We start from the raw sequence: 27,833 nt of genomic DNA, 5'->3' as shown, positions 1-27,833 counted from the left end.
TCAACTTCTCAAATGAAGTGATTTTTGCTTGCACAATTTTCTTTGTTATTTATCCTTTTAAAAATAGCTACTAAATATAGGTAGTCTCCAGTTAGTGACAGTTCAAAGCTACAAGATACCACAAAAAAGTTACTTATGTCCCCGTGTTGAAGTTCCAATGGCCTCTACCCTTGTGGTCATATGACCACATTTTGGGCACTCAACAAACAACCTATATCTACAATTGGTGTTTTATTTTCAGTTTCTGGCAAAAAAAAAAAAGCCCCCCTAGTGGACAATGGGATCACTTGAGGACCATGTTCAGTTAAAGACTGCTGCAAGAAAGGGCTCAGCCACATGATGACCCACTTAACAAATATCATCATTTACAAGCATAACTGTGGACACAATTATGGTTGTACTGTAAGTCAAGGACTACTTATAGCTGATGTTAATTAGAATTCAATATATTACAGTTTCAATGTACTGAAGCTAAATTCTCAAATAATAAAGTTTCTCTACGTAAGAAAAACATCTCTTGTGCTTTATTATATGTACCTGTGCATATGTGCAACACTAGACACATGCCTTATAGTGTTCCATGAGGCCAATTCCAATTCTGAAATACATAATAAATTAATTAAGTTTAACTAAGAGAAGTTATTGTATTCGACAACAATGAGAAAAAAGTACTAATGCTTGTAAACCAACACATAGATATATCTGACACTGAATGAGGTTTTTTAGCCTCTTGCCCCCAAATATATATAAAAATAAAAAGTAGACATTAAAAGTCCAGATTTTGTTTTTGTCGGCCTAGGAACCTTTGGACTTAAGTGAGTTAAACCTTTTATTAAAAGTTATATTGTGCAGGAATGTATGTGTTTGAATAGAAGGAAAAATGTTATTTTATAGATGATCCATAAATGATCCATAAAAATGGTCACCAACTTGTGGAAGCAATACATTTGTGGTGACCGACTGCAATGTAAAGTGAGAGAATGCTTCTAAGCTTCTCACATTGCAAAAAACTTGAATTGGGGAAAGTTTTGTCAAGTGCCGGGAAATCAGGAGATTCGGGCAGTTCAAATGAGTATAAAGATGTATTGCCAGTTTAACTTCTCTAAAAGAATCTGAATTACAATGGTCAAGGAAATTAGCGGGAGTTATAAAAAGGAATTCAAGGTGAGTTGGACTTAGATTTCTTGTGGGCATGCAGGAACTCATGACTGATGACAAGTTTGACCTCTCCCTCTGGTTCAGCCTGGTCATCTCCTGCAAGGTCTTCATTACAGGGGTGTCAAACTCGATTTCATTGAGGGTCACATCAGGGTTATGTTTGACCTCGGGGGGCTGGTGTGGGCATGGTCATGGTGATGGTGGGCGTGACCAGCTTGACATCACTGATGTCGGGGGCGCCTGTGGTGGCCCGAGCACTTTGCCAGCAAAAACAGACTCCCAAGCTCCGTTTTCGGCTGCAACATCCTTCGGTAATCCTCTGTCAGTCAAAACAGAGCTCAAGAGCACCACAGTCGGCCCACTTGAGCTCCGTTTTCTCTGGTAGAGGCACTATGGTCCTTTTGCTGTTTTGCTGTTTCCAAGGCGGCCCCTCAGGCCAGACCTGAGCACCCCAAGGGGCAGGATCTAGCGCTCAGGCCTTGAGTTTGACATCCCTGTCTATATAAAGGAAGAGTAAAATATGGCACATAACCAGTGTAAATCTTATGGGTGAATTGTAGCAAACCATGAGTAACTAGCTACAACTTCAACCCCAAAATTGGAACTTTAATTAGGAAGGAAGCACTGCAGTGAAACAAAAAATAAATAAAACTAGACTATTTTTGAAATAAACCTCGAACATTATGCAAAATAAAATCAATCAAGATAAACAAAAGGTTCAGGACAGTCCTCTTTGTCTCACCCTTAGAATAGACATGTAACAAATGTATCTCATCAATTACAAAAAAAGTGAAGCAATGGCAAACCACTTCTGAAGAACCTTGTCAAGAAAACTGCAGGGACTTGGCCTGGCAGTCTCCAAGAATTGGACATGAGTGAACAGAAGGGGGGAGGACCCTCAATGAGAGTGTCGGATACAGAAGGACAAGTTTTCAGAATCTGTCAATCAGTCACAGGCTCATTCATGAGGAAATGCTGTTAGAATATGTTAGAATATAACAACCTGCCCTCTCTCTTTTTTAACTATTATTATATGCAGTCATTAAAAACAACATGTCTTCATGTGGGGCTTGTAGAAATGTAACTGAATGATCATTGTGCATTTAAGTGGAAAGCAAATGTGAGAAATTGAGTTTTGATGTAGTGTTTAACAGTGTTTGTCAATGAATATTTGCTAAGAAGGATTTTTCAAGCCCTCTTGAGCCCTAATAAGATCATGCCCTCTACTGAGAAAACAAAGAGTATGCATAATACAAGAGAAAGAAAGCATCAAGAGAGCAAATGAAAGAAAGTAACTGTGTTAATTATCACAATATGAAATGAAAATGACTTAATGCCCAATCACATCAGTTTTTTTTTTAAAGAAAGACAAGCTCACTTTTTGATATATAATAAAATGCTATGTTATAGGAAATTAAACATTAAAACATATAATCAAAACCATTGCAATTAAAAAGTTCAGAGTAAATTAGGCATGGTCCCATTTAAATACGCCAACTGAAAAATATACCTGACATCTATTTAATCACAGTTGTGTTTAATAGAAGAAACTACTCAAATACTTTCAAATTTCTGGTCCCTTCTTACCTCCTCAATAAGGAGAAGGTCTGACTGAATTCAATGGCATTTATTTTAAGTACTATATGCATCTATAGGACTACACAGTACATTAACTAGTATTGGGCAGCTTATATAAAGACTCAGAAAACTTAAGTAGCTGGTAAGGTGCAGAACATGTTTATATAGCGTGATCCCTCTGTTGCTTCCTTCTTTTCAGTTTATATGTATTACGTTCAATCCTTTTTTTTAACCAACTAAAGCTGTCCAAAATTCCACATTCTACAATATATATATATATATATATATATATATATATATATATATATATATATATATATATATATATATATATATATATATATATATATATATATATATATATATCTTCAACTAGATGAAATGGGGGAGGAAGGGGAGGACGACTATTAAATCTAAATGATTTTAAAAGCCTAATACCCGTTAGTTTTTATCCCCTGCCAATTTAGATTTCACATTAGGCTGGCCATCACTACAGTACTACATGTCATGAACCAATCAGTATTCCAGCAGAGAGAGAAAAGAGCCCTCCATTTCATCATTTCAGTGGTTAAAATTACAGAGCACCAACTCATTGTGGAATAATGAGGATTCAGAAACAGATTTTTTTATTGAGATTGAAACTAGGAAACTAAATTCATATGTACACAGCACAAGGAGAAATAATCATATTGTTTGCCATTCCCATGAGTCACTCAAATTTTAAAGGGATTTGATTACCTGATAATCATTAAAACATGCTTTGTGATAGATTAAAATTAACATATTAAGCATTAGAGAAATTGTGACTCTTTAACCATTTTAAGTAGGGCAGGGACAGCAAGAGCTGCCGAATCCTCTATTAATTGAAAAAATTAGATGCTATATGGAAAGATACAAGCCCAGAGAGCCATGCCATAATCTGCTCCATGTATGCCCAAATATTATTAGAATCTTTCCCAACCTTGGCATCTGGATGACAGATGGAAGGGGAACAGCAACAAGAAGGTCATGTCATAATCTTATGTATCCTAAAAATGGTTTCTCATCATTCAGCCATCTCTAAGGCAAGTATGGAACTAGAGGCAAGGATGCCTGTAATAGGCAGACAAACCAACATGAAACATAACTGAGGCCACAGATTGATCCTGATTCAGTGGGATATCAGATAGACAAGAATTCACTATAGACACTTGATGGGGATGCTAGCTATGTTGGTTGAGATACTATAGCTGATAAATTATATAAGGGGCAGCAACAAAAAGGATGCAGATGACCAGCTGTCTGCAAGGAGAATAAATCCTTCTATTCCCCACTGTCCTATCAGAGCTGAAGAAGCTTCTTGGATGAGAAGCGAAACGTATTAAAAAACAAACAAACAAGGAAGCCCAGGTGCCTCTGGAAAAAAGCACTTTTGGGACAACCATGACCTGGATGACTGAGAATCTCTACAGACTTTTAGCTATACATGAACACCCTTAGAATGATGTGGAATGATTTCCAGAGGGGGGGAAATTGTAGACTACAGGAACCAGCACTTCTACTCAGGTGACCCTGAGGACACAGATAAACCTCCAAATGTTTCAATAACCCTCTAAAAGGATGCAAATGACCAGTTGTCTGCAAGGAGTATAAACCCTTCCATTCCCCACTATTCTGTCAGAGCTGAAGAAGCTTCTTGGATAAGAAGCAAAACTTCTTCAAAGAAAAACAAGAAAGTCCAGTTGCCTCTAGAAAAAAGGACCTCTGAGTCAGGGACAGCAGCATCTATACTTTTATAAGGCCGCTGCACTCTATAATAGCACCTTGTCCAGGAAATGCAGAAAGACATGGAATGGTGGTAGGTTAAAAAAAACCCTAACAAATAAATTCATCTGGTGAAGACTTACTACAGTTCACATGAGATCAGGAAGTAGATCCTGGATAAAAACATTGGTTAAGTGGCCAATGATCCCAATTTTTTTAAAATGGAGTCAACGTAAGATAATTTTGTGTTATTGATCCCTTGCTGTCACAGGGATGGAATATGTAAATGAGAGAGAGTTGCCAGTAATTAAAGTAATGCAGATGCACTGGAACTAATACCAGAGGGATGGAACTGAAAGTCCTGACTTCAGTTTCTTCTTTCTCTTCTTTTGTTTTGAAAGGGGGGGGGCGCTCTGGCCTTCAAAATCAGAAAACATTTTATTTGTGTTTGTGGTGTGGTACCCAAGGATTGATGTCTTGGGTCTTCTTCAAGAGTGAAAGCTTAATGAAGAACAAAATCTTCAAAAGCCTGGTAATAGTGAAAAGGACAAAAGTTGCCCATAAAGGTTTCCCAGATTATGCAGTAGCAATGGGTCCATGCTAACCATAGAGATAGTTAAGAGATAGTCTTTGGGACTAGAATTTTCGTAATTAAGTGGTACGACTGCACTGGTTAGCAACGAGAATCCCTGTACTGTGGCTTCAGTCATTAACCGAATCCTACTATTGTAGGACAAGGCAAATTCCTGACAGCTTCCCACAACAAAGTCAGTTCCAGGCTGGTGGGCAGGTAAGTGGTTGCTGCTGATCAGGAAGGGAGAACGAGGATGTTCAGAGGGAGGTAACAAAAGGATTGGGGGAAGCTATGCGAGGATGCAGTGCAGGTTATGTGAGAATATGACGAGAGTTGGGGAGGTGCACAAGTGTGTGAGGGGAGGCATGAGAGGCACAGCGTGGGTCAACGAGGGTTCTGGAACCACCATTCTTTCAATGCTTTCATAACTTCAAACAATCACTGAATAAACAGTCATAGATCATTTTCAGAGCTGGATAGTTGTTATTTACCAAAACAAATATTGATACAATTAGAGAAAAGAAAATTCAAAGAAACTGCTATGTGAGATAAAAAAGAAAGGAATTTACTGTAGCCCCACCTTTACATAGTTTCTGCCAAAAGTTCCCAAAGCTTGTGAACTTTGTGGAACACAATGAAAAATTGTGAACTTTATGGAACACAGTCACATACAAAACCCATACATGTGAAACAGAGCTTATGATTTTAAAAAATCACTTAATTCTATCTTTCTTGTATAAATATATTGTTTTTAAACTTATTCCATCTTTAGATGGCCAGAACAGCATGTATATTCAATCTTAACTTTAGATCTACATTTCTATCGTATTTGATAGAAAAAATATATTAAAACAAAGAAGCAAACACACACACACACAGACAAAACCACTATTTCCTTTCCCACACAATTACTTAAGAATCTTTATTACTGAAAATTTATTTAAGCAGGTTCCAGAAAGATTTGTTTGATCTTATCTAACCTGATTTTAACAGCGACAGTCAAGATGCACTCTGTAATAAGAGATTTGCTGAAATGTTCACTATTCATTTTCCCCATTACCTGATTTAACCATTTTTTTGCATATCTGAAATACAATGAGCAATCTAACCTCCAGAATTAAATAATAAATAATTAATCATTATAGAAAATATTTCATTATGTCAAAGATTTCATTTCAGCTGTCAAATAAAATTATATAAAATGACCTTCTCTTATTTTAAATGTTACTGAAAATATAAAACATCTGTATCACTGGTGTTTATCTGTTAAATTAGGAATTTAAAATTTCTCTTGGATTCAAGATCAGCCCTAGGGCTCATATTAAGTGCTAAGGACTACACTCTAACAGTAGACAAGACGGAGAGGTTTTCAGATGAATTATGCATCTGTAAGGCTTAAAGCATTCATTTTGTCCTCTAAAATCTTCTATCCCTGGTACAAATGGGGGCCCATATTTTTGCTTCCTCTTGTACCTGGGCCCAATAATCATTTCTGGTTGTGCTGTGTTAATTACATGTGAATAATTGGTACTCTCATTTTCAACACTGTACTGTAAAGAATAGGTGTCTGGAAGATGGGAGATAAAGAGAGATAGTGGCAAAATTTGTATGACACTACAAACTCTCATCCCAAACATCTGCATGAGATGTAATAGAACAAATATGAAAGGGCTTTAGCTATATATAATGAAATAAACAGAAATCTATAAAAACCGTAACCCATTCTTATTAGTGGACAGAGGTGTCCGTTTTTCTCTCATTTGCTTAGTCAACTGCCCAGCGAAAGAGGTAGTTGAGTAATTATAAAGACCTTCAGTTACTTTAAAATACTATCTATGCACTGTACTTGAATAATAACAAAGGCTGCTAATAATAGAGAAATAATATGGAATCAATAAAATAATGCATTCAGTAAAATGCAAGAGAGGTAAAATTTACATTGTACGAAAATGTACATCCAACACTAAGTTTTTAATTTAATTTAATATACATTTTCTGCTCAACTCTTGGGAATTTATTATAAATTTATTATGATACAGGAAAAACGATTTTTGAAGGTAGTCTTCTGAGTCACAGTTTCTAAAGATATTTTTCTTCTCACACACACAAATACTGTACTCCTCACATTCAATATATTATATAAACAGCAGAAAAGGAATAAGAATAGCAATAGCAATAGCAATAGCAGTAGACTTATATACCGCTTCATAGGGCTTTCAGCCCTCTCTAAGCAGTTTACAGAGAGTCAGCATATTGCCCCCAACAATCTGGGTCCTCATTTTACCCACCTCGGAAGGATGGAAGGCTGAGTCAACCCTGAGCCGGTGGGATTTGAACCGCTGAACTGCTGATCTAGCAGTAGCCTGCAGTGCTGCATTTAACCACTGCGCCACCTTGGCTCTTACAGTAAGAAGCAGTAAGACAAAAATTAAGACTAGTTAAGAAAAAGAAAATATAGCTAAAGCTATTTCATTCATTGCATCTCTTCATCTCTTTCTATCCTTTCATCTACCAACGCATTCCAACATCTCTGCATTTTCTTTGCCTCTTTTCATATTAACTATTCCTTACCTCCTTCACTATATTCTTTGCAATTATCCTTTTCTCAGTATACATTCTATGCTGTGTCTTTCTCCTGCTCACTTTTCTAGCATCCGTACAATAACAATCAATTTCCTCCTCTACAGCTGTTCATTTCATCATTCCACCTAACATAATTTCTCATACATTCCACTAGCATACATTCCATACATTTTTCACTCTTTTCCTAATAGCTTCCATATTCTTATGTCTACTCTTCATCCTTTCCATTAAGAAATTAATCTAATAGAAGAGAATATAGATGGCATTGTCAGTTGGATCTCCAGCATGGGGTTCAAGTTTGCTGCATGCTTGCTATTGGCTGCCATAGTAATGGGGAGGGGGCACATGGTATTTGGGTTGGGGAAGTGAGCCGGTGAGGTGAAGTCCCATGTGGACTGATTTGTTCTCAAGAATTATTGCCCTGCCAAGTGGAGTTTTTTGCACCTACCAAGGCCAACCGTCCTAGAACTCCAGATGGGTGAAATACCTGAAGATGAGCTTCACACAACCCGGCTGCAAAGGGGGTTTGCTGTGTGGCTGCTCATGAGCATGGTCACTTATGGGTGTTGTGTTGCGCTGCTGCGACAGCACAACACAGCCATTCGCCCATGAGGCTGCGCCCGGCTCTTTGGGAGCCCACTCGCAAGAGAGCAGACGCCCAGCAACCCCAAAACAATAAACCCTTCCCCCTCTAATAAAGCCCAAGCCATATTTTGTAGGTAAAAAGAAAATAAGACCCTGTCGTATTTTCGGGGAAACACAGTAAATATTTGAAGAATGTTGTGCAAAGGGACTAATGGAGTCAAAAGAAATTATAGGACATTATTTGAAACATGCAGCTATCACCAATTTAGGAATCCTTATTGTCACATATACAACAATCTGGATGCCACTAGGTTATGCTTTTTCGTAAACATTTTATAATCTTTTTTCATAAATAAATTATATTTTCATGCCTCTACTTAGCAATTCCACTCCAATATGATTCCAACTTCATTCAAACCAATCACATCATTTTCCTTTATCCTAATTTTCATAAGCACACAAGTTACTTCTTTCATCAATTTATTTTTTAAAATTAATTCTTATTCTTCATCATATGTTCTTCTCACATTTCAAGTTCATAATCTTCCATATGCCGTGGTTATCAAGATGTGGATTCACAGATATTGACTTCCACCCACCCATCATGGTTCTGATCAACTACTGCATGCATCTGTGGGTATATATGGTTAAACTAGTTTGAACTATATTTCAATTTTCTGTGCGTATGATTCATTTAATTTCTTTTTCTTATTGCATCTCATTCCTTTTCTGTGCTCAGTATATCACTGGTTTCCCTAAAAGGGAACAGCGCGCTAAGTATGTATGTTGCACTTAATCATTTGACTGAATGACTGAAAGACAAGGTATAAGATTTCAGACTAAATATATCTGGTTCAGATTTTATTATGCAGTTTATTCATCACAAGAGTATTAAACACAGAAGGTATGCAAGCTTCAGTAATAGTTTAATTTCAGGGAGAGAAAGCACAGCTATGAATCCTTTTAAGTATTTGCCCAACCAATCATTTCTGAGAAGGGAGAGCAAGCGGTTTTATGTTAGCTGAGTAACTTCTCTGATTCTGGTCCTGTAATGGTAACAGGATAAACTATAAAAAGCTCTTTTTTTTTAAAGGAGAAAGGATTTTAGATAAACAGCAATGCTATCAGAAGATGCTACTGAAACCTTAACTGATTTGTAGATCGTAAGTACCAGAATCACGTTTCCAGCAACATTACATTTCATCACAAAAAGACAGGCTTGCTATGGAGATGAACGTTGGAGACAATTTGTCATGTGTATAAGCAATCTGAGAACGTCCTGCATTGCTTAGGATAGAAAATAATTCCCTCCAGATCATGCCTTTGCTGCACAGAGAATGTCATTATAATATCACTAAAATTAGATTGTCTCAAATGCTGACAACCTACATCCTGAAAGCGCTGGGTGTAGAGTTAGTCCAAAAAGATGTCACTAACTTGCAACTTTCAATGTAGCTGAAGGGTCTTTTAGTTTTTTTCCCATGGCATAGTGGCTACCTCATATTTCGTATGGCCTCTTCTCATTTAGCTCCTTCTCTCTGGAATTGAAACTCCCTTGAACTACATTTGAAATCTGATTTCACAAAGTTAAAAAGGGTCCTTTTCTTTTTTCACAAAGAAACTGGAAGAATTGGACTTTTCAATTGCAGTACTCAACAAGTAATTTAGATTATCGTAGAGATGATGTTCATTGAGCTGACTGCTTTATTTATGTACACATTTCCTATATCATTATTGTAGTCCTTAGCTTATTGTGACAATTGGGGCTGGAATTGCTGTTGCTCCGCGACTTGGTTGTTAAACATGAATATCATATGATCATGTTGTTAGCAATGGCAAATTCCAGCAGTCCAGATTGCTGTCATTAAGCAAGGACTGCATGAATTGTTAAGTGAGGACCTCACATGACTATGATGTCTGACTTCCCGCCGGCCTCCCCATTGACTTTGCTTGTAGGAAGCCAGTAGGAAACAATGGAAATCACAAGAGTTGTCAATAAACCTGCAACCTTGACATGAGTGTATGGGAAGATAGGAGAAGAACAGAGGAGATATATCTTAAGTATCTTAAGCCACCATCACACAGAGTAAAACAATTAAATAAAAGAAGGGTTTTTTCCTTCAGAAGCAGTGGATGATCCAAAAGAGAGGAGAATAAGTGTGGAGGCCCAGCAAGACAAAGTACAATGTAAAAAAAGATCCAAGAACTCAACCTGCTGGCCATTAAGGGAAACAGAAGAAATATCAGAGACAAGGGACTTAAGAGAACAAGCTGAAGAAAGAAACGTTGATGCATGGTAGTAATAGTATAAAGGTTAGTTTATTGGTAATTGTACTAGAGTAATAGGTACTAGAGTAATAGGTAATACTAACAGAATATATTGAATAATAATAGTATATAATAGAAACTTCAGAGTAATAGTAATTGAAGAGAATATAGAGCAATAGCAATTGCTATAGTAATAGAATAGTGATAGCAATAGAAAAGAATATAGGAAGCACACTTATATCACTTTGCTATGTTTGTTTTTATACCCCTCACCCCAGAACTCCAATCCTCACAGGTGTTATAAAGAAACCATCTGTCTAGAATTCAATGCTTTTGTCTCTCTCTTGAGCTGGGTTAATCCAGTTGGGCATGGTTTAAAAAAAAAAGGACTTGTGACAGGGACGCTGCGACACGACTGTGAGCAGGCTGTGACGGCCAGAACTATGAGGACCCGCATTCATCAATGTTGCAATTTTGAATAGTCATTGAATGAATAGCCACAACTCAAAGAATTCCCTCACTGCATTTAGATATAAACACATACCAACCCTCCCACCTAAAAATACCAAATGTTTACTATGGTTTTACTTGGATTTCGGACACTTTCTAGAAAAGTTTATTCATCTTAAGGCTTATAGGGTAATGTAAATATATACTATATAAGTCACAACATAAGATTAATAAAGTTCTTGTTTCAAGATGATAAGAATTTATGACATTAATTTAGCTAATTTTTAGAAGACACCAGGGGGCTATACAAAATGGTTTGGGAGTTGCACGTGGCCCTATATGGCCTCAGTTTATGCATGCATTCCTGGTTTATTAATTTAAAATAATTGCAAAAAAATGTTTGCAAAAATGTTTACAAACGTATCTGAAAAGTAAGATAAAACAGCTGTTTATTCCTGTCGTAAGGGAATGACACATTTAATGTGCCCAATCTCCCCCTTTCTTCAAATAATATATGCAACTCTGTCATTTTTTTTAAAAAGGGGGGAAGAAGGTATAATTTTCCCTTACAAGAATTTTTTTTCTTATGTAACAAATATCATTAACCCCAGAACTCTTCATTAGCAGATCACTGGTCTGTTATTGGACAAAAGATGTAATAACAACATGGTCCAAAATCTACTTTCTCTCAATATTAGCATGTTTTCGAATATGTGCATGTGTATGAGTGAATGCGTTGATTAGTGGGGTCACAATACCTTAAAATCTGGTAAAAATCAGGTTGATATATCAATTGATCATCATCTGCCTGGATTGCGGAAGTTTCCTTTTACAGCTGATTAAATCTGCAATGGAATACATAATCAAATCACTATTACAGTAATAAGATTTTGCCCTCAGCAAAATAATGCAGGTTATACAATACTAATAAATCTCCTGCTTAAACTTAATCATCATAAAGCTTTTTTACTTCCAAAATAAGTTTAAATTATATAAAAAGTATATTCGAATTGTATGTAGGGAGAATAGAATGTACTTCAGGATCTTGTTAAAGACAATAATAATAATATTCTTGAGCCCCAGCTGCTAAAATACTACTACTAACAAATCTTGCCCAAGTTCATATTTTTATTTTCTTGGCATTGATAACAGAATGTCAGCAAATTCCCAACAGCGCAGCATCTTGAGGGGGAGGGGCAGGCAAGAGGGGGTCAGAATGATGAAAAGGACATCACAATTCAAGCAGTGTCCCTTGTGATACCATATGCATGTCCAAAAGGGGCAGAACATGTGCCACCATACCACCTTGTTGCTTTTCAACATTCAAAGCGGACAGATCTTGAAAAACCTACTGGCTCAACGTATAGTAAAAACAATATGAAACATTTTAAGATACTAATAGCTTGATATCAACAACAATCTCGGTGTTTTGGGAATGAGCCACCTATAGAGCAAACTCAAAAGCATAGATTCTGAGCAATCACTCACTATTTGATTTCTCCATCTGATATTTTTTTCTCTTTGTAATTGTAAATACAGATATCCACACTTCTTTCTTCTGTCCTAACAGTCAATAATGGTTTATTTATTTAGAAAATGTATACAATTATTCTGCTAAGTAAATAACTGGGCGTTTCACAATTAAAAAAAGATTTAAAAAATAACATATACAGATTCAAAAAATATAATAAATACAAAATTCAGAAGCTGACCTAATTTTTAGTCACAAAATCATCAAATCAGGTACCACTACCAACCTGGTACTTAAGCCTATGGGAAAAAACCATTTTTTAACAGACACATTATTGTCAGTAGCAGATTCGTCTCCATCAATATAATTTTTTTTAAAGTTTCAGATAATATCAAAACACAAACAGAAATATTAATTTCTGTTTGTGTGCTCACATTGTAGTTTGGTTTCTTAATTAAACTATCTGAATATAAAAATCCAAACTGCAAAAAATGCACATAGGAATATTAAGCAGTGATTTCATTTTTAAAAAATCCTTAATTTATGAAATTTCCAAAAAGTAATTGAATGCTTATATAATTTAATATTCAACATTATGTGTATTTTAGAAAAGCTGTTTAAGTTGCATAACAAACTATGTACAGAAAAATTGAAGTTAAAATTTAGATTTATTAACTAAATTTTGCTTAATTAGATAAATTGCCCAGGTAATTTTTGTTCAGTTCAGAAATTATTAGAGTTAATAATGTGAAAAGCTTCATAAAAGACATAAGAAAGCTATTAAAAATAAGGTGTACACAAGTAAAGGTTGCTATTTCACATCTCAAGAATAGACTGCAAAAGCACAAGTTGAATAAAATGTAAAATACAACTGCACACAACCAATAGGAGGAGCTAATGTTTACAAAGCACATGGATTTTACAAATCTACAAAGTCTATTGTTAAAAAACAAAACACAGAAGATGGGGCTTTTCATTTATTCATAAATATTTCTTAACAGTTCTCTAATGCTTCACTATTATGAAGCATTCATATTTCTGTTCAATATTAATTTACTAGCACCCCCCCCCAAAACACACACACAAACACACACACACACACACACACACACACAAACAAACAGAAGGAAAATATAATTTCAGTGTTAGTAATTTAGGTGCCACAGCACTAACCTTAAAAAAGAGACATGTTCATTTACAGGTACAATGTCACATCGCTATGCACAATGTAAACAAAAGACAGTGGCATGCACCCCAGGCTAAGGATGTCAGCATTTTTCAAACACCTTTCTGGCTGTTGCATTTTATAGTGATGCAATTTGACCTACATTTCAGTGGCCAAAGACAGAGGGAGATAGAGAAAAGGAGATAGAAAAGGCAGCAGCGGTGGTGTTGGTGTTGGTAGCTGTGGGTAGGAAGGTGTGTGTGAGACACACACACACAGAGTGAGAGACAGACAAGTTGACAGTAGGGAAGAGACTGGAATTGTTTATCCACCAATCCATTAACTGGGATTTTAACTGATGCTACAAAGGATGTAAAGTGGGAGCAGATATCGTTTAAAACAGCTTCAATGATAAAAAATATTATATTTACATAATGTCACAAATATAACACTACAGAATGTAGAAAGCGTAAAATAAGGTCAGGGTATTTGATTTGGGGACAAAAGTTAATGCCATCACTAAACCAAGGAGAAGAATCCTAGAATAAATATTGTAATGTGGGGTTCTTGCCAACTTTTCACATATGTTATCATTAATACCTTGCATAATTCAAATCTTGTTTATTTATTGGAGATTTTTTTTTTTGCTTGCATAGAAATATGTTCACTTCTCAATAGAGATGGAGATAGCATCCACTTATGGGTTAACCCTGTCCGTTCTCTGATTGGACTGAGTCTAATCACTAATTAATTAGCCACCTATATAACCCGTCCCTGTGACTCCTCCAAGCTTTCCACTCAGTCCACTCTGGACAGTCGTGTTATCCAGTGTTTCCAGTATTTGAGCGAATCTCTCTTTATTGACTTTCAATTTGGCAGTGAGTAATTGCGGAAAAGAAGAGTGGGCTGGAGATATCAGAGCCATCCTAAGTGGCCAGTGGGAGCCTTGAGGCTCTCGGAGAGAGGCTCATTGAGGTGATTCTACCCAGCCTCAAGCCGCAGTGTGTGTGGGGGGGTGGACCATGCACTGACAAGCCAGTCCTAAATCTTCATATCGCGCGCTGCAATCCCCGGGATAGTATCCCCCACCTGCTGTGTGTAGCCGATTGCGCAGAATACTTGCGTGGCTGTGGGGCACTTGACAGTGTTGCCCCGGCGTTTCCAGGCCAGATCGCAGGATGGAACTGCCACAACTCTGGGAAACGTCACTCCAACGCAGGAAAATGGTCCCCTTAAACTGCTTTCACGCCCTCCAGGCTTGCAGGTGGTAATTGAGGGTATGCGCGACCGCATTGGCCTGAGGGGGCTTTTAGAAGCCTAGAAAGAGCGCCAGCGGCCGTATTATATGGCACGGCTGCTATTTTGAAAAATAACGGTTGTTCCAATGGCAGACAGCAACGTGTCAGACCATCCTGGCGTGGAAAGAGACGGTCAGGGGGGTTTGCTGTAGTAGCTGGAGGGCCCAATCCCCCGGCCTTGCCTTGTCCCAGGGCAGCAGTACAACTAAGCCACATGATAAGAGCTCTAAGGACTCTAATCATCCAGCAAGGGCTCCAAGACTAAAAAGACATCTAAGTCAGCAGACAAAGAGACTACCCCCCCAGACCAAGACCAGGCCTCATCACCATTCCTCCACTTCCAAATCAGGTCGCAGCCCTCCTTTGCAGTTGGATCCTGGGCCTGGTCCATTTAGCCCAATGCTGTCTATTAATACTTCAGGGCTCTGGGGGCAATCTGTATCACCAGCCCCTGTGGAGCCTCGCCTACCTAGCAGACACGTGGAGGCCACATTTACACCCACGGCTGCCGGCCTCCGCCCTGAGTACCTTACCCCCGCCATGCCACTGGACTATCAGTCCTTCATTGCAGAAGCCATTAAACAGGGGATTGCGGCTGGGTTGCAGCAACGAGAGCTGCTGACACCACCAATGACTGCCCCAGTTTGCACCCACAGTGACCTCGTGCCCAACCAGGGGGCGGACCAGTCACCTCAGCACCAACATCACAGTCGATCCCCACCCTCATAGGAAGGTGAGGTCAGGGAGGCCGAGCTGTCTGAGAAAGAAGGGGCAAGCCCAGACAAGCAGTTGCCTTGGGCCTCTTTCCACTGGCCCTGTTCAAACCTCTGCTTTCCAAGGCAATCACTACAGCCGATATGGCGGGGACAGATAGAGGCTCCCTCAACCTCTGGAGCAACCAAGTCAGCCAGCACATGGTTTACGGAGCATAAATTGGAGATGGACACTATCCCTGCTCCCCAGTTGTTTATGGACACCATCCAGAGACAATGGGCTGCACCAAAATCAGGCCCGGCCCCATCCAGCTCAGACAGGCACTTTTATAATATGGCAGAGGGCCTTGACAAACTGTTGCTGTGGCCGACGGCAGATGCCCTGATTTCGGCCCTTCACTCTAACACTACGTTACCCGGGTCCCTGGAGGAGGTCCTAAAACCCGAGGAGAAGGCGGCAGACCAAACTCTCCAGCGGGGCCACCAAGCGGCTGCTTGGGCCGTCCAGGCTTCAGCGGCAGCTTCCTTTTCTCTCGCTTTAGCTTGTGTTGGTTGCAGCAGCTGCAGGAGAGAATCCCGGCTGGGGATTCCAGGGCACACCAGGAACTGAATAAGATCATAGCTGCAGTGCAGTTTTCGGCTGATGCCACCCTGAGAACCACCAGATTCGCCTCTCGGGCCATGGCGTCACCCGTGGCCTCCCGCAGGCTCTTACAGCTGCGCCCGTGGCAAACTGACTTCCAGCACAAGTGATGTCTGGCTTTTGAGCCATACAAAGGGGGTGACCTGTTCGGGGATTCCCTCACACCACTCCTAGTAGAGGGAAAAGATAAGCCTAAGGTCTTACCCACATATCGCCAGCAGCGAGGCAATCAGTCCAAGCGGTCCTTTCGTGGCGGGGGGAACCAGTTCTACTGCAGGCCCTGAGCCACCTCGCGATTGGTTCCCCATTGGCGGGCAGTTAATACATTTTGCGGAAATGTGGGAGGCCACCACTTCCGACCGTTGAGTCATCACTACAGTTAGGACAGGTTTGGCTCTTGAGTTCCTTTCGTTCCCTCCACTTTTTTTCATTAGGTCCCCAGTTTCTGGTAATAGGCAGCGGCAGCTCTTAATGAGCTCGGCCATACAACATCTTTTAGACATTGAGGCCATCCAACCGGTGCCAGTCGACCAACATTTTTGGGATTTTTATTCTGTGTTATTTGTCCTTGGGGGGTTGGAGGGCTATTTTGGATTTGAAGCGTCTTAATAAATACTTGAAATACTGACGGTTTAAAATGCACTCCTTGCAGTCAATTTTAGAATGGGTGCGACAGGATGACTATCTCACCTCTATCGACTTGACAGAAGCATATTTGCATATACCAATCCTCTAGGACCACCGTTGTTTCCTCCGTTTTTGCTATGATAACTGTCATTATTAATACAAAGCCCTACCCTTTGGCCTCTCATCTGCCCCTCGGGCTTTCACTAAGGTGTTGGCTGCCCTGACGGCACATTTGAGAACAGTGCCCATCAGGATTATGTCTTATCTAGATGACGTCTTGGTATTGTCACGCTCTAGGGATAAGGCCATGAAGGACCTCGACACCACTATTCAAGTCTTCCAATCCCATGGTTTTTCCATCAACAGGAACAAGAGTCACTTTGTACCTACCACTCGCATTTTGCACCTGGGGGCTTGGATTGACACGGAGGCAACCCAGGTGTTCCTCTCTGAGGAGAGACAGGACAGTCTCCGCCAATTAGTTCTCAGGCAGAGGGGGAAAGGAAGATTTCACTGGCCATCTCAATTGTCCCTTGGGCCAGACTACACACCAGGGAATTGCAATGGCTCCTACTGCCCTTCCAAAGGGAATGGAGGAGCACTTTCCTGGCTAGGGTTACTTTGCCTAGCAAGGTACCTCACTCCTTGCATTGGTGGAGGTCCCCTGTGATCAAAAGATGGTGTCATTTCGTGGTGGTGGATAGGATCATGATCACAACTGATGCAAGTCTCTGAGGTTGGGGCATCCACCTTGATACACATTTTGCACAGGGCAGGTGATCGGAGGAGGAAGGTACCTTGAGTATTAACCTCCTCGAGCTTAGAGCCATCCGTCTTGCCCTCCTCCACTTCATAGACTTGATAAAGGGAACCCATGTACTGATTCTGATAGATAACATTACGGCCAAGGCCCATGTGAACAGGCAGGGGGGCACCAGGTTGAGACAACTAATGGGGGAGGCGTAAGAGTTGGGTTGATGGGCGGAGGTTAACTTCCTGTCCCTCATCGCTGAACACATTTCAGGGGTTGACAATGTGAGGGCAGACTGGCTCAGCCGCTTTACCCTGGATCAGGCAGAGTGGAGATTACACCCTTCTCTCTTCCAGGAGAATATGAGATCATTCGGGGTTCCGATCATGGACCTCTTTGCCTCTCCAGCCAATGTTCAGCTGCCCTGGTTCCTCACGAGGTTCCCCACAACAGGTGCAAAAGGGATGGACGCCCTCCGCTGGCCCTGGCCTCAGGGACTACTATACACCTTCCCACCGCTTCCACTTTTGTCCAGGGTCGTGCACAAGATCATTTCGTCCAGGGCGGAGATCATACTAATGGCCCCACATTGGCCACGTCAGCCATGGTTTGCAGATCTTCAGACATTGTCTGTGGAGAGGCCCTGGAGGATCCCGCCAGACGAGGCATCCCTCAGCCAGGGGTCGCTGAAGCACCCGGACCCCCAGTGGGTCCAGTTGACCACCTGGCGCTTGAGCGGGAGGGTCTGATGCTTGACAGATTTTCCACTAGAGTCATAAACACTATACAGGAATTCAGGCGGCCCTTCACGGGTCACATTTATAACACTACCTGGTGGGTGTTTTGCGAATGGTGCTCTAATAAGATAACGCCGGTTTCGGCCTCAGTTCTCCAGGACGGTCTGGACAAGGGATTATCGCCCAATACCCTTAGGCGAAAAATAGTGGCCTTGTCCACCGTGTTGTCCTGGGGAGTGGGCCAATCATTATCCCATCACCCGGAGGTTAGAAGGTTCTTAAAAGGGGCATCTAATCTAAGGCCACCTGTAGTGCACAGATATCCCACATGATACTTGTCAAAGGTTCTCACCGCCCTCATGAAGCCCCCATTTGAACCCCTCAGTACTATTCCTCTGCAATTTCTTTCCCTGAAAGTTGCATTCTTAGTTTCCATCATCTCTGCTTGGAGGATATCAGAGCTCCAGGCACTATCAATTAGGGAGGGTCTGTGTACCTTTTATGAGGATAGGATGGTCCTCAGGCTGGACTCTTCCTTCTGCCCCAAGGTCAATTCGTGGTTCCATCAGGCACAGGATATTATTTTACCGGACTTTTGTCCCTCGCCATCAAGACCATAAGAGGAGCAGTGGCACATGCTAGATGTTCGGTGGGCTCTCCAAACCTTATCCAGAGTATTTGAGGAAGATGGAACATCTCTCTGTGTCTTTCTGGCCTTCCTCCCTGGGGCAGAGGGTTTCGGTTACTACCATCGGCAGATGGGTTAGAAAATGTATTGCCACGGCCTATTTTTCCAACAAAGAGCCGGTTCCACAGGGGATTATGGCCCATTCCACCAGGAGTTCTGCCATCTCTGCAGGAATACCCAGGCTTCCTTGGGGGAGATCTGCAGGGCGGTGGTGTGGGCGACCCCCTCATCCTTTGTTCAGAATTATAAATTGGACAAATTCGCTTCGGCAGATGATGCCTTTGGCCGCAGGCTTCTACAAGCAGTACATGCTGACAGGTAGTCCAACAGTCTCTTCCCTCCCAACGGGGAGTAGCTTGGGTATGTCCCATAAGTGGATGCGATCTCCATCTCTATTGAGAAAGGGTGTTGGTACTTACCTGATACGCTTCTTCTAATAGAGTGGAGATAGCATCCAGCCCCTCCTATATGGAGACTGTTTCCCATTCTTGCCTGGGGTGGTGATTGCTCGTTGCATTGTGTCTTTTCTTGTGGAACTTCTTGTTTGGGTTTGCACTGCATGGTTTACTAAAGTTGAAGTTTGGATAACACGTGGAGTCTGTGTCTTTGTTCTTTGTCGTAAGATGGGTGGAGTCACTCCCAGGGATGGGTTATATAGGTGGCTAATTAATTAGTAATCAAACTCAGTCCAATCAGAGAACGGACAGGGTTAACCCATAAGTGGATGCTATCTCCACTCTATTAGAAGAGGCGTATCAGGTAAGTACCAATGCCCTGTTTCTACACCCGCTATAAAGTGGCTTTTCTTACAGCACCTTCCCAAAGGAAGCTGTCTGGCAAATTGAGCTCAAACATATTGTAGCTCAAGAGAGCTATTGGTGTCCCCAACTCTGCAGGACAATAATCTTCACATACAGTAAAAAAACTGTAATGACCTAGGATCTCAGTCCTTTGCCCATCCTATTGGCTATGGAATATGATCAAGCAAAACTTAAAAGTAAACTAAGGCTAAAGGAAATAGAGCCAGTGAGATTTGAGCAGTGCTTCAAACTTCTTCAGTTAAGAAAGACTTCAGTATATTATCTCCTCCCTTCTAATTTTCAACAATTGGAAATCCCAAGCCACAAGGCTTTTACTTTGGCTCAATGCCCTCCTTTTTGCTATTCTTGAAGGCAGTTATACGACACACCCTTTGCCAGACAGAGTGCCCATATGCCACCAAACAGGTCAAAACTGTAACACATATCTTCACTTCCACCCATTTTACAGAGGTGATTGTAATCATCATTTAGACTTTATTCCTGCATGGGTGTCCTAGCCAGACAAGCCATTGCTACACATATTGGCTACTTTTAGATGAGAACCCTGCCATTAAGTACTGAAGATTCTTGACTTGCGACAATTGCCCAAAATTTCTGTTGCTAAGTGAGATATTTGTTAAGTGAGTTTTGCCCCATTTTACAGCCTTGCTTGCCACAGTTGTTAAGTGAATCACCACAGATGTTAAGTTAGTAACAGTTAAGTGAATTGCTTGTCAGGTCACAAAAGGTGATCACATGACCCCGGGACCCTGCAACCGTCATAAACATGAGTCAGTTGTCAAGCATCTAAATTTTGATAAGGTGACCGTGGGGATGTGTGAAAAATGGTCGTCACTTTTTCGCAGTGCCTTTGTAACTTTGAATGGTCACTAAATGAATGGTTGTAAGTCAAGGATTACCTGTACAACACTGCAAAAATCTGTGCAGCAGCATAAATAGAACTCAGTAAATTCTGATAGACTCCATTTCTGACCCAGATAGAGCACTATTTACATCTATGCACCATGTAGTTAATTCTGCATTAGCTTCAGCATCTTGACAGAATCTTAAGCTTCGCAACCCTATATATTTATTTAGGCTTGGGCTGGCCTTAAATATGCACGTATACATGCATGCACATCATACTGGTGTGTCTGTACCAAGGCTCATAAACATTTTGAGCAGTATAAACTGAAACATCTGTTTTTATCTCCCAAACCTTTTAGCTCTAAATTTTAACCTCTAAATGTTAATCTCCATTTTCTAATCAGATAGCTCTTAGTGTTTATTACTTAGCCCTTCCTCTAGGTTTAGAAATCATTTCAGCCCTTTTATGGCTCAGGGTTTCATGTGTCGTCTTTAGCAGTTTTGTACTTTTCTATACTATTTAGTTTTACATTGTTCACTTTCAGTGTTCATGTTTTGGGTAAACTGGACTATCTTCCCCTATTACAATTTTAACATAGTCATACATTTGCATATATACTAGTCTTGGACCATAATAATAAAAAATGTAAGCTATATTGTAACTCTTTTTATGTCTTGTGAGAATCAAATACATAATTCTGCACTCAGAATTTTAAAACAACATAAATAATAAAAGAAAAAAAATATTTCACAAACCGGACAATTTACTCCTCTTAACATTTGATACATAAATCATCTATCCTAATACCAGCAGTAGCCAAGAAATAATTGTATTTGCTAGGATGGAATTCCTAGACCCAAAGGAGTTCCAATACTTTCCCAGAAGATATAGATTGTAACATTACAGGTAGTCCTCGAGTTGTGACAATTGAGCCCAGAATTTATGTTGCTAAGTGAAGCCTTTTATTAAGTGAGTTTGTCCCATTTTATGACTTTTCTTGCCACAGTTGTTAAGTGAATCATTGCATTTGTTAAGTTAGTTACCTGATGGTTAAATGAATGTGAATTACCCATTGACTTTACTTGTCTGAAGGTTGCAAAAGGTGATCACATGACCCTGGGACAATGCAAGTGTCATAAATATGAAACAGTTGCCAAGCATCTGAATGGTGATCACATGACTGTGGGGATGCGGCAGCAGTTGTAAAAGTGAAAAAAGTCACTTTTTTCAGTACTGATGTAATTTTGAACTGTCACTAAATGAACTGTTGTAAATCGAGGACTACCTGTACTTCAAGAAAGGGTGAAACTCAATACACATAAATGGATTTATAGGACCATTTTACCCATAAATATATCCCTTCCCAAAATAACATTTAAGTAGGATTACAAATCTTAAAGTGATCTACAATTGTTAAAATTTTAAAAATCACAGATTAAGTCAAAACAAAATAGTATACAGCTAATCCTCGATTTAAGATTGGTCACTTAGCAACCATTCAAAGTTACAACAGAACCCAAAAAAGATACTTATGTCCCAGATTTGAGGTGGAGATGAAATGTAGTGAACTCAGATGACTGCATTTTGGGCATGTGGCAACCAGCCCTCATTTATGGCTCCTTGTAAAGTCACTGATCATGATTTATGATTTATTTTTCTTTTGCTGAAAACTAGCATTTACTTCCTCTTCCCGGCAAAAAAAAAATCACTCAATGGGTTAGCTGATAAAATCAGTCACGTAGCATGACGACCCTTTTAATGACCATCATGATTTACAATTGTAATTCCAAGCTCAATTACGGTCATTACGCCGAAGGCTGTAAAAGGACAGGACTTGTTACTGTAAAATGACACGATTTAAAAACTGAAAGGAAAAACAGAATGCAAAACATACTTTATAATACATTAGTAAAGATTTGGGTTACAATTTGGATCTTTAGCAGGCATGTAAAATGTGTAAATGGAGGTGGCTTCATAAATTTCAGGTAAGCATTCCCCCATGAAAGGGCCACCACCAAAAAGGCCCTGCTGTAAGAAAGCAGAAGAATCAGTGGTTTCTTGAACCTATGGGGGCGATATGCTGACTCTGTAAACCGCTTAGAGAGGGCTGAAAGCCTTATGAAGCGGTATATAAGTCTAACTGCTATTGCTATCGATCTCCTCAGAGGAATTAATCTGGAGGCTAATGACAAAAATGATCTATTGGATATTCTGGTCTTGTGGTTGTATTTTTTGGAAATACGGTTTCCTTAACCCTTATGTCAAGTACGAGAACAAAACATTGGCTCAGCAGCTAAATGGAAATTAGTGCATAGTGCAGATACTTGAATCACAGTGTTAACAAAAGCATGGCGTTCAACAACCTGGTCCCTTGTTTTGAAGTTTTGCTTTATTAGCTCAGCCTCCCTTCTGGCTTTAGGTTGCTTTTTATTCTCCACTAAATTATGCTTAGAGCCAATCTCTCTTCAGCTTTTTTGCCTCTGTACCTTTGCTTTAATTGCAAAGTAACTGGCACTGATAGATGAATTCCCTATTAAAAGAGATCACTACAATTAGAAAGTATTTCTGTATTCCAGCTATTATTTGATAGGTTAATATTGAAATATTGACATTTGTGGAAGCCAGAGGTTGCCCTGACCCTATGCTGCATAATATGGAATCCATCATATCAGATCTAGCACCATCTTTGTAAACAGATAAGATGCCTTTGTAATTCCTGATGACTAAGTGAATCCAATCATACAGTTTCTTTGGCAGATCTTCAGAAATGGTTTGCTGCTGCCTTCTTCTGGAATGTGTATTAACTTTCCAGTTTAGCCTACCTCCCCAGGACTTCCTGGTATTTTCCTACCAAGTACTAATCAAACCTGACTCTGCTTAGCTATCAAGTCTAGGCAATACCTGCTTTGCATCTTATTAAAAATTAATTTAATTTAATTTATTCAATTTACGTGGCTGCTCACTTGTCATGACAAGTAACTCTGGGCAGCTAACATCAAAATACACCAAAATACACAAAGACTATTATGGCAATGGGAAAATAACTTGCTTTAGCACAAAGAGTGGCTCACACAACATCCTGGCCCAGTGCCAGAGGGAAGAGCTTGTTTTCAGACCCTTTCTGCAGGGCATTAGAGTTGCAGCTATGCAATTTGTTGGGGGTAGTGAATGCTGCTCCATAGGGCACAGCAATATAGAAAGCACACTTCTTGGATTACATAAATCAGAAAGAGTTTGGTAGTAATTTTTAAGATTACCAATTTTGCTTAAGGCATAAACTTTCATGAGCTGTAGCTTATTTTATCAGATCCATGGAGTAGCTAGATTAATGTGGAATGCGGATACATTTGGATGAGGGAAAAGCGGAAGAGAATACAGAATAGTTATAGCAAGATTCCTTAGAAGGCAGATAACAAATATCTACCAGTTAATACATAATTAGCCTTGTGCTTGTTAAGTCTTTCTCAGATAACCTGAAACCTCTTGATGTAAGCTCAACTGTCTCCAGATCAATTACTTGCAAAGTTTTTGTTCCAAAATCACAACTTTCAGATTTGTGATGAAATGTCCTAGAAGGGTAAACTGCTTAATAATACTTTGTCTCTGTTCTGAGTTTTAATCTTACATTTCTATTTGCATTAATGGATAGATGGTGAAGATACAGATTTCCTGTATGCCAAGTTCTTTATCTATTGTTTTACAATGACATTAAGGAAGTGGGCTTGCCCTATAGTTATGTCCAGGCTTAGATTGGTGGCTGAATGGAGGTTTATTGTTAATTTATTTCATCACATTTGCATCCTATCACAATTACAGTACACAATCCTTGCCCTGTATTTCAAAAAGTAAGAAAACAAAAAATAAAACAAAATATAGAAACATAAAAATAGGACAAATAAAGCTCAAACACATTCTTGATATTAGGTCCAAAAGCCTCTGGAAAAGCTCCATTAGCTTTTTCTAGAAAGTGGAGAATGTTGGGCAAATCTCCAATTGGGGGCATATTCTAAAGGGTCAGCCCCATCACTGAAAACCAATGCTCCTCACCCACACTCCCAAGTTAAGTGGGAGATGCAGTCCTGCAGATTAACCAGATACCAGACCATAAATGGCTTTATAGGTAAAATCAAACTTTACATTACACCAAGAAGAAAATAGGAAACCAGTGCAGAGCCTACAAAACAGGTATAATCTGTGTCCACTTTTGTGAAGACCTGGGCGACTGCATTTCCCCCCACCGAAGTTTCTATAAATGGTAGTCTTTAAAGATAGCCCCCTTTAGTGTGTGTTACTGTAGTCTAATTGGGAGAGGGGAGTGGGAGAATAATGGAGGTGTTAAGCCATGGTAGTCATGTCCCCTCATTCCAAACAAAGCCACAACTGGTACACCAACTGAAACTTGGCAAAGGCTCTCCTGGTCATAACCCCACCAGCTGATCCAGCAGGAACTATGAATCCAAAAAGACCCCCAAGCTCCTTTTCAAGGATAGTGCAACTCCAACTGGAAACAAAATAGGGAGCACACACAGGAGTAAAGGTAAAGGTTTCCCTCACACATGTGCTAGTTGTTCCTGACTCTAGGGGGTGGTGCTCATCTCCATTTCAAAGTTGAAGAGCCAGCACTCTCCGAAGATGTCTCCGTGGTCATGTGGCCGGCATGATTAAGCACTGAATGCGCACAGAATGCTGTTACCTTCCCACCAAAGGTGGTTCCTATTTTTCTACTTGCATTTTTACGTGCTTTCGAACTGCTAGGTTGGCAGAATCTAGGACAAGTAACAGGAACTCACTCCGTTACATGGCACTAGGGATTTGAACCGCTAAACTGCCGACCTTTCGGATCAAAAAGCTCAGCATCTTAGCCACTGAGCCACCACGTCCCTCCACACACAGGAGTACTGGTGTCTAAACAATAGCATTGTCTTGTTTAGGTCCAAACTTGTTTTCTGCCTTCTATACCCACACAGTCTCCAGACACAAAGGCAAGATTTCAACAGCTTCTCTAGCCTGGGATGACATCATGATACACAATTGGATATCACTGGTCGTGACCCGACAAATGCGCGAATGTCAAAAGTGCGCCGACAAAACCGTGGTGCTAAAACCGCGATGTCAAAAGCGCGCCGACAACAGCGCGATTTAAGTTAAGGTAAGGTTTAGGGTTAGGTTTAGGGTTTGGTTTAGGGTTAGGGTTAGAGCGCGCTTCTGTCGGCGTGCTGTTGTCGGCGCACTTCAGCGCTCATTCATCAGCGCGGTTTTGTCACCGCGGTTTAGTCAGGCGCGCTTTTGTCATTCGCGCATTTGTGGTGGAACCATCACTGGTATACTGAAGATACTAGATTTCAAATGCTGAATGACCTCCCAGTGGCTTCATACAAATTTGAAACAACAGGCGGAAGAGAACCAATCCCTGTGGCATCCACCAAGGGGGTAACCATGGGGCCAATCTCCCCATCCCAACGACTGCCTATTGCAATTGACAGCTTAGGAAAGTGTTTTATATAATATAGAGATAATTCTCAACTTACAACCAATCATTTAGTGACCTTTCCAAGTTACAAAGCGACTTACAACTGGTCCTTGCACTTATAACCATTGCAGCATCTCTATAGTCCCATGATTGAAGCTGGGGCACTCGGTAACTGGCATGTATTTATAAAGGTTGCAGTATGCTATAGCTCAGCGATGGCGAACCTTTTTTGGCCCGTGTGTCATAAGAGGGAGGAGCGCAGGAGGAGGATACGCGGGTGTGCTGCACCCATAATGCAATGCACGACACACACACACCCAGCGTGCATGTACGCATGACAGGCACTCCCCCATTTTTTCATGCTTTTTTCACCCTCTCCAAGCTCCAGAGGCTTTATAGGAGCCTGGAGAGGATGAAAACAGCCTCCCCCCCACCCTGGAAGCCCTCCAGAAGCTTCAGGAGCTTCCCTGAAGCCTCCGGAGGGCAAAAAATGACCCTACAAGCCACGGAAGTCACTTCTGGTTTGCTCATAGGGCCATTTTTAGTCCTTCAGAGCCTTCAGGGATCTTCAGGAGGCCTCAGACCTCCCTGAAGGCTCCAGAGGACTAAAAATGGTCCTACAAGCAAACCGGAAGTTATTAAATAAAGTGGAGGCCTCCGGAGCCTGGGGAGGGCGAAAAATGGCTTTAAAAAAGGCTGAACTCAGCTTGCCAGTACGTGCATGAGCGCTGGCCAGCTGACAGGGCAACGCTTTGCGTGCCTTCCCAGTGAAAGGGTCATTCGACCCCCAAAGGCGTCGCGACCCACAGGTTGAGAACCGCTGTTCTAGGACAAGCCAATGCCAAGCCTAATTTCTGAAACACACCTGACAGTTAAAATACTGCAGCAGGACACACCTTGCTTTACTTGAAAACAAGTACACAAGAATACTTCCTAAACAGTACCAAAATAATTTTACTTCGTAAAAAAAAAAAAAGTTAAAGCAGTTAGTAACAATTCTAGCTACTTCAGGTATACTTCACAAATGAGCACCATTGAACAATTTTCATTAATTTCAACAGATTTCCACAAAGTAACAAAATATGTAGCATAATTTCCACTAAGGCAATCACTGAAGCTAAAACTTTTATTCATTAAAGTATGAATCCAAATTATTTTTTAGCTCTTACGCAGTGGACCAAACCTCAAAAACTGTATGACAATATTTCTACGAAATGACACGGTTTCCTTAACATATAAGAACAGGAATGTCTCCGCAGCCTCTGACGATCCAACGCAGAAAGAACACATTGCCACATGGCATCCTACAATGATTCTGTAGTCAAAAATATTTATTGACATTATTTCCCCTGTAGTCCTCCAATAGAGTCCTCAAGAATGACATAAAATCCAGTACTATGATTTATATTTGAATATTAATCATAGTACAAATATTTGAGTCCTATTTATTGGCAGTAAGAAAGAAAACAACAACAGAAGCAGTGCATTTTCTTGGAAGCCTAAATGTTGATTTGACAGATTAAAACAAATCAAACTACATCTTTTTAAAACAAATTATCAAACTACCAACAAAGTTTACTTCAAAAATAGGTTGTTCCCTGCAGCATTCAAGGACAACTCTAGCAGCATAGCAAAATTTCACACTTTGACAACTATTTCTAAA

General features: G+C 40.3%; 1 protein-coding gene across 3 annotated transcripts in view; it reads right to left on the bottom strand.

The window, feature by feature from the left end:
- ATXN7 (ataxin 7) overlaps positions 1 to 27,833 on the bottom strand; it is a 118,797-nt gene that overhangs the window by 83,461 nt on the left and 7,503 nt on the right. For 2 of the 3 annotated variants that reach the window (XM_087708814.1, XM_087708815.1), the window contains exons 2-3: positions 11,698 to 11,784; positions 538 to 598 (exon numbers count right to left, since the gene is read on the bottom strand). In XM_087708814.1, the coding sequence (XP_087564940.1) occupies positions 538 to 565 (28 nt within the window). In that variant the 5' untranslated portion in view covers positions 566 to 598; positions 11,698 to 11,784. The remainder of the gene's footprint in view (positions 1 to 537; positions 599 to 11,697; positions 11,785 to 27,833) is intronic. The other variant, XM_087708816.1, reaches the window with a different exon arrangement.

This window comes from Thamnophis sirtalis, unplaced genomic scaffold (genome assembly GCF_051295495.1).
Source record: "Thamnophis sirtalis isolate CommonGarterSnake01/CBP01778 unplaced genomic scaffold, rThaSir2_p1.2 scaffold_3, whole genome shotgun sequence".
Classification (NCBI taxonomy): Eukaryota; Metazoa; Chordata; class Lepidosauria; order Squamata; family Natricidae; genus Thamnophis; species Thamnophis sirtalis.
Note: the sequence above shows the minus strand (reverse complement) of the source record. Positions and strands in the feature narration are given on the sequence as shown.